The 8,287-nt window shown below is 44.9% G+C and overlaps 1 protein-coding gene across 1 annotated transcript; it reads left to right on the top strand.

Moving 5' to 3' along the window:
- The first annotated feature begins 336 nt into the window (after positions 1-336).
- Positions 337-723, top strand: LOC145399316 (uncharacterized). Its single transcript, XM_080271977.1, has one exon. The coding sequence runs from the start codon at positions 337-339 to the stop codon at positions 721-723; it is 387 nt and encodes a 128-aa protein (XP_080128103.1).
- The last annotated feature ends 7,564 nt before the right edge of the window (positions 724-8,287 follow it).

The raw sequence follows: 8,287 nt of genomic DNA, 5'->3' as shown, positions 1-8,287 counted from the left end.
GAATAGTAATGAGTCTACATATGATGTATAGATGGAAGTATTTGTCCTGGTACTATCCATGTATACTGATGTATTCTTTATTACTTATTATGTTTCATAATCATGAATAATAACTTAATATTGGTATGAAATAGATGCAAATATTTCATATCATTATTTTGGCTTTCATGATTATCGATTCTTGCTGGCCTAATGCCCCTTCAGGGTGATGGCCAAAAAAAAAAAAAAAAAAAAGAGTAGAATTGGTCATAATCAGCATCAACATGAGGTGTTTCTGGCTTTGGGCGATTTTGTTGTTTCCCTGTCATCACTGAGTGTGTGCGGCGGTATTTGTCCATGGTTGAGGCGGCTCGAGCGTTACAGATGCTCGAGGAAGGACACACCCAAAGAAGGGTTGGCCAAGGCCTTGAAGTGTCTCCTAGCGTCATCAACCGGCTCTGGAGACGATACCAAGATGACGGGCTGTACACCAGAAGACCTGGGCAAGGTCGCAGATGCATGACATCCGCAAGACAAGACCGCTACCTGCGAGTGCTGGCCACCAGGAATCGACAGAGTACTGCCTGGGCACTGCAAAACGACTTCCAACGGGAGACTGGGGTCCGTGTCTCAAACCAGACTGTGAGCAACCGGCTTCACGAGGACGGCCTTCGGGCTAGACGACCTGTTGTGGCCCCAGTTTTGACCCCAGCTCACCGAAGAGCACGTCTGGAGTTCGCCTGAGATCACGTACAGTGGCAGTTACGCCACTGGACCCAAGTACTGTTCTCAGATGAAAGCAGATTCAGTGTTTCGACCAACGACCGCCGTATCAGAGTGTGGAGACATGCTGGAGAGCGGTACGCACCGTGCAACATTGTGGAACATGACCAGTTTGGTGGTGGTTCCGTAATAGTCTGGAGGGGCATATTCATTGAGGGACGCACAGACTTCGTTGTGCTGAATGGCGATACCCTGACAGCTGCACGATATGTGGAACAGATTCTGGACCCTGTGGTAAGGCCTTTTGCTGGAGCTGTGGGAGAGGAGTTCCTTTCCATGCAGGACAATGCTCGCCCTCGCACTGCACGTGTCTCGATGAACTTCCTCCAGGAGCAAGGGATCGTCATAATGGAATGGCCAGCACGCTCACCAGACCTCAATCCCATCGAGCATGTCTGGGACATGCTGGCACGGAGGGTACATGCTCGGCAACCTCGGCCTGATAGCGTTCCAGCACTTACCGAGGCTTTGGTGGCAGAGTGGGGGAACATCCCCCAGGACGCCATACGACGCGTGATTCGGAGCATGACTCGTCGTTGTCGGGAGTGCATCCAGGCAAGAGGAGGTTACACTCATTATTAGAGACTTCAGAACCAGTTTTTAAGACAATTCTGAGACATTCTGTGGCTGAGCCTATCTCTTGTTCATTTCTGTTTTGGGGGTTATCTGGTACTCGCTTGTTCCAACAGTAAAGTTCTCGTTTTGATTCCTTTGCTGAACATTGCCTTTCAGTGCTAACATATTGGGGAATACCCATAAGCAATTCTGAACCTAAACATAGATTCTGAAATATCACAAATCAAAATCTTGTTCCCTTAATTGTTTTGAGTAGTGTATATTTTTTTCTCATACAGGCGATGAGATTCATTTTAGGAGGCTATTTAACAGGATGAAGCCCTTCAACCTTTTTGCTTCTGGGGCGCTTTTCCTAAGCTCATTTTAATTGCTGAAAAAAAAAAAAAAGTGAGATCTTCAATTGGAAGGGCTTATACACTTCTGTAATTTTCCTCGGACTTTTTAGCATAAAAGTCCGTTACCTTAGCTGTTATTTAGATGATGTATTCTTTGTATTTCTGTTATTCTTTCTGCCGCCTATGGTTTTGCCGTTCTTAGCTCTTAGTACAGAAGTTTGCATCTGCCGTTCTTCAATGCGGGACGTTTCCCCAAATTAAGTATACAAAGCTCTGGACGTAGCAAAAACAGTGAATAAATGACATCCATAGGCTGAAGAGATTAAAGCTTTTAGGGTCCTACAGCTTCCAAACGGTTGAATAAAATAGTTTGGGGTTAGCAGGAACAGAAAGGTAGAGTTGTATTGACTACGAAAAGCTTAAAATAAAATGGTGACCAATATGAATATTTCACTGTATTCAGTTGTGAGTCTTACCTCTCGTGCGACTTGTGATGGCAACTGTGTGATGACGTGCGACCCCATCATCATCATCACTATTAGTACCACTGCCCTCACCTTCATCCTGTAAACATCATCATTATTATCATCATCATCATCATCATCACCACTATTACCACCACTGCCCTCACCTTCATCTTGTAAGCATCACCATTATCATCATCATCACCACAATTTACCACCACTGCTCTCAACTTCATCCTGTAAGCATCATCATTATTCTCATCATCATCATCATCATCATCACGACTATTATTACCTCTGCCCTCACCTTCATTCTGTAAGCATCATCATCGTCATCATCATCATCATCAGCAACAGCAGCATAATCATTATCATCATTATCAGCATTATCATCAACATCATCACTACCACCACGGTTACCACCACCTCTTTCCTTTCCATACTGTCAGTTCACTATCATCATCATCATCATCATCACTGTTCCTACCACCTCTTTCACCATCTTCACCCTGCCGTCATCATTATTATCATAATAATCATCACTCTCATCAGCGTCATTATCACCTCTCTCACCATCTCGTCCCTATCAGTATCTACATCATCAACTTTACCATCATCAGAACTGTCGTCATCCACACTGGCATCATCTTGTGAGTGTCATTACCATCTTCATCACCTGCTGAACAAATCTAAATCTTTCCAATCGTTAATGACCTTGCAACAGTATCCAGCCACAATCCCTGTTTTCCATGGAAAGAGTTTTCTTATAGCTAGGTTTTTCTTGTAAATAATCTTTCTGCTTACTCAATTAGTTTTGTTTTTTCACTAGGCACCTCCGATCATAACTTTATTTCAATCACCTTTGTTCTTGTTATGGGAAGGCTTGACGATCCTAACAAGAACCTGTGTCGCGTCATTTGGTACTGTGGAGTCTGAGGTTATCAAGCAATATCTCCTGACTTATTTGATTGCTAGTATTTCTTGTATATGAGAGACATCTGAGTGTGCTTTACACTTTACAGGAGTTATCCTCTAGTGTACGGAACCATACAGTCCTCTCTCTTAATTTGTGGCTGATGCCAAAATACCTCGCTTTTATCACGGTTCACTTCATACACCCCGCAACAAGGAAATGGTCTTCACCTCTCTCACCAGTGTTACCTAACACTGAATCACTTGAACTTCATGGTTCAGGATGATATCGTGCTAATTATGTTACTCGTCTTGGTAAAAACAATTTACTCCATTCCAAATGCATGAGATTTTCCAGTTCATATTAGTTCCTTTTCATTTGACAGCCTTATTGGAAACCTCGCCGAGAACTCTACGTCTTCATCTTTCCAGCTCTTTTCCGCTCAGATGATTATGTATTGGTGAAGGAGAGTAAGAAGAAAGTGGATGAAGACTTTTGGAGGAATCTGAGTGTGAAATGGAGGGAGAGTAAGAAATTGTTTTGGAAGGAGGTAAAGAAAGTAAAGCAGTGTGAAAGGGGTAATAGTAGGGAAGTGAAAGATAGGAATAATAGATTGTTGGTGAAGAGAGAGAAATTGAGGAGATGGAAGGAGCACTTTGAGGATTTGTTGAATGTAGAAAGTGAGAGCACTGTGAGTATAAGTGGTTGGGGAATGGCTGGGAGAAGGAGAGATGAGAGGAGGGAGGAAGAGATCAGTAGGGTGGAAATAGTGGAAGCAATGAAAATCAAGATGGGAAAGGCCCCAGGAATTGATGGAGTGTGTGGTGAAATGCTGAGGTACGGGGATGAGATTGTAGTGGAGTGGATATAGAAGTTATGTAGATTGGCTTGGGAAGAGGGAAGGGTTCCGGAGGACCGGAAATCAGGTATAATTGTTCCTTTATACAAAGGAAAAGGGAAGAGAGAAGTATGTGGTAACCATAGGGGTATTTGCCTTCTTAGTGTGACTGGAATAATATATGGTAGAATACTCATTGATAGGGCTAGGCATATAACAGATGAGCTAGTGGGAGAAGAACAAGGGGGATTTAGGAAGGGAAAAGGGTGTGTAGATCAATTACTTGTTCAAAAGTGTTTAGTGGAGAAGTATCTAGAGAAGGGAAAGAAAGTGTATGCTGCCTTCATGGACTTGGAGAAAGCTTATGACAATAGATAGACATGGTATGTGGAAGGTAATGAGAATATATGGAGTGGAGGGGAAATTGTTGTGTGCTGTGAAGAGTATGTACGAAGGATCTAGGGCTACGGTGCGAGTGATGGTGAGCTGAGTGAGTTCTTTGATCTCAATGTGGGACTGAAACAGGGTTGTGTGATGTCTCCATGGCTGTTTAATATATACATGGATGAGGTTGTAAAGGAGGTGCAAGGTAGGTCAGTGGATGTGGGGGTGGCTCTAATGAATGAGGGTGAGATGTGGAAGATTCCGGTGTTGTTGTTTGCTGATGATACAGTGTTGTTGAGTGAAGATGAATGGGAGCTGCAAGGTATGGTGAATGAATTTGGGACAGCGTGTAGGAAGAGGAATCTGAAAGTTAATGTAAACAAGAGTATAGTTATGGTGTTTGAGAGGAATGAAGTCACAGAATGCACGGTGAGGTTGGATGGCGAGGATCTGGAGAATGTGAGTGCATTCAAGTACTTGGGTAGTGTGATGAGTAAAGATGGAACTTTGGGGAATGAAGTGCGAGAAAGGGTACAGCAGGGAAGGAAGGCTGTTGGTTCACTGAAAGCAGTGATGAGAAATAGGGAGGTGAGTATGGAAGTTAATCACTGCATGATAGTATTGTGATCCCTACCCTGACATATGGAAGCGAGGCAGGGACCTTTCAAGAGGGAACAAGTCAAGAGTGAGAGTGGTGGAAATGAGTTATTTGAAAGGAGCATGTGAAGTGACATGGAGGGACAGGTTGACGAATGAAGAAGTGAAAGAACGTTGTGGGGTGGATGTGGATGTGGTTGAGAAGATTAGAAATACACTGAGGTGGTTTGGACATGTGGAGAGAATGGAGAATGAAAGACTGACTAAGAGGGTGTATGTAGGTGAGGTGGAGGGAGGGAGAGGAAGGGGAAGACCGAGGATGAGGTGGAGGGATGGAGTTGAGAGGTATATGAGGGAGGGGGGAGTGAGTTGGGGGGAGGGTAGTCAAATGGTGGGTGACAGAGCGACTTGGAGGCGTTTTGCCTGCGGCCACCCTTTGCGGGATTAGGGCATCGGGCTATAGACAGATAGATAAATAGATTTTTTCTCTGCTAAGCCTGAACTCATTTCTAAGCCTTTATCTTCAATATCTATTTTTGGCGATTCCACGGGTAAGCCCTCTCCATCTTCGACATTGTCATGTCTATCATTAAAAAATATCCTTGTTTTATTTTCCGTCCTCACTGGCCTCAGGGTCCTTCTCGTTGCTCTCAGGAAATGTGTTTGCATATTGACACCCTGGCTGGGCAAACTTTTTCTTTTTTTCACGTTTTTATCCCCACTGACGGGAGTCACCTTGACTTGGTGGCGAGGCTCGAAGCGTGACTGATAATACCACCCACTCTGGGGGTATGCCTACCATTGTAGGGTTCCGCATCAGTCAGCCTCGTGGACCAAGCACCCCCACCCCCAACATCACTGTTAGAGGAGGCCTGCTGGTGATGTTGCTCGTCCCTGCCCATCTTCCATCTTGGGAGGGGTCTTTGTGCCTCCGCAAGTGTTTGTCGTGCGTGGCGTCCCGAAATGCTATGACCCGGAAGTCCTGGAGGTTGAGCAATGCTGCATGATGCGTCCTGCAGAGAGCAACACATCTCTTTGGCCCCCTGTTCTGGCTAGACGGGCGGCCTTGTTGAGCCCGACCATGTAAATCGGCTGGTCGCTTGTTGGCTAGGGTTAAGTGGGCACTGAGGGTGGCTCCCATCATCCTGTAGTCACCCTTGTCTGTGTCCCCCGGCGGTTATCCATGTATACCCCCTCACCGCCTCTGGGGTTGGCAGTGGTGTTTTCCCTGGCATATGACCTCTCCTTGTTGGGGTCCGTGGTGAGTGGAGGGGTGAGGGAATGAAGTTTTCTTTGTCGTTGATGGCTAGTTTAATAAAAAATGTTGACGATTGCTGCATCTGTCCCAGGACACTCATCAGATGCTACCTCCCTTGTCACTACTCTAGAGCCTTACCAGGCCCCCTAGAGCTGTCTTCCTTTGACCCAACGTCCAATTGGAACTGGGAGGCGTTCACATCGGGTTGATGTGGTGCTGGGGTCAGGCCCAGACGAAATGGTGCTCGCATCATACACAAAATATCTAGTGCTGAAGCCCTCTGTGGGTAGGTCAGTGCTAGATATTGACATTTTTTATTTATACCATGCTATTGTTTCTGCTTGTGTCAGAGAACCAAAAATTTATTCTCAGTGTTAGAATATGAAGCTTCCATAATGTGGTTTGAAATCTAATGGTTCAAAACCAAGTGCTGGTGTTCATTGTTTACTTGTTTCGTGATGGTAGGCACGAGCTCAGTTGCTGCTGTACCATAGCCCAATAGACATACCAGCTTACAAGGTCTCTCACTGCGCCTTACAATCCTGAAGAATATCTTGACAACCGAATAATTTAACGTGATGGCAGCAGTGGGATTCCTTCAACGTTGGTGGTGAGGTGGTTCTTCTGTGTGTCCTGTGCTGCTGCTGTTACCACATTATGCACACGGGAAGTGCCGGCGGCTCTACCACTATACCCCATACCAGTTAATCTGGCCAGGCATGTATGGCAACACTGTTCCTGCCGAGATTCCGATTGGCTGGAGGAGTTTGTTTGATTTCGTTGTTGCTTATACCGATACTCTCTTTAATATCATTTGTGACACTGAGTTTGTTGACAATACAATCGTCAAAAGCAATAAGAAATCCGTTATATACTTAACAACAATGAAATTTTCGTAGGAAGATAGAGATATGAGTCCACAAAGTATTATAACAGTCCAAGTCAAGGTCAGCATTCGAACAATTCCTTTAAATCTCCGACACTCCGTAATATAACAGAAAATTAAGGAAACCTGCTTAATCTAAGCGTTGGTATAACACACATTTAAATTATAAGATCAGTCTGCACCCTTAAATAGTGCCACAACTTTGAGTAATTAAAAATTTTGGAGGAGTAGACTGTAGCACCAGTCGAGCAGGGCAGTACTCCCGAGGTGGATGGAAAGCTGATGACAGGGAGTGCTGGAGCTCCCGTTTCATCAGCCCTCAGGACTAGTTCCTGACCATCCCCCTTTGCTGAACTTTTTCAGTGTCTCAGTTACACAGAGAGTAGGCCAGCATGCTCTCCAGTACAATTTTCTCTAACTATCTACACCAAACTACATGCACAGTACACACTACACTTCCTATTCAAAATTTACCAAAATGGAGTCGTCTTATCAAGCCTCGGAGTCCCCGGGGGGGGGGGACCATAAATGCCCCCACCATCTGCCCGTCTCCCGGTGACGACTCAAGGTGCCTGGAACCACGGTCTGACTCTCTTCTTCTTCATTTCTGCAACATTCGCAGCCTTTCCTCTAACTTTCGCTCTGTTGAGCACCACCTCTCCTCCTCTAAACCTCACCTTCTTTTTCTAACAGAGATTCAGCTGTCTGAGGCAACTGACAGGAAACCCTTTTCTGTATCCTCCTACTTTCTCTATACTCATTTCAAAGCCAAAGGTGGCTGTTGTGTATATATACGCAACGACTTATCTTGCTCTCGTGTTCCTGAACTTGATTCTTCTGAATTCTCCACACTCTGGCTTCGGCTTTCCTGTCATTCTCTGACTAAATATATCTGTGCTGTTTACTTATCCCCTAATTCTACTGACTATCAAAAATTCTTCGACTATCTTACTTCTACGATAGAACACATTCTATCCATTTCTCCTTTCTCTGAACTCTCCATTCTTGGAGATTTCAATGTTCACCACCACCTTTGGCTCTCCTCTCCTTTCACGGATCCACCTGGTGAACAAGCCTACATCTTTTCTATCCTTAATGACCTAGAGCAGCTTGTACAGCACCCTACCCGTATCCCTGACCGCCTTGGAGATAGCTCCAACATACTTGACCTCTTCCTCACAACTAATCCTTCTGCTTACTCTGTTAATCTTTTCTCTCCGTTGGGCTCCTCCGATCACAACCTTATTACCTTAACCTGTCCTATCACTCCGGTA

Source organism: Coenobita brevimanus, chromosome 48 (assembly GCF_032717465.1).
Source record: "Coenobita brevimanus isolate Jiangsu-jjx chromosome 48, ASM3271746v2, whole genome shotgun sequence".
Taxonomy (NCBI): domain Eukaryota; kingdom Metazoa; phylum Arthropoda; class Malacostraca; order Decapoda; family Coenobitidae; genus Coenobita; species Coenobita brevimanus.
The sequence above is the reverse complement of the archived record's forward strand: the minus strand, read 5'-3'. Positions and strand labels throughout refer to the sequence as shown.

Excerpts from the sequence above, each read along its gene's own strand:
- LOC145399316 (XM_080271977.1), top strand. The coding sequence starts at position 337 with ATGGTTGAGGCGGCTCGAGCGTTACAGATGCTCGAGGAAGGACACACC.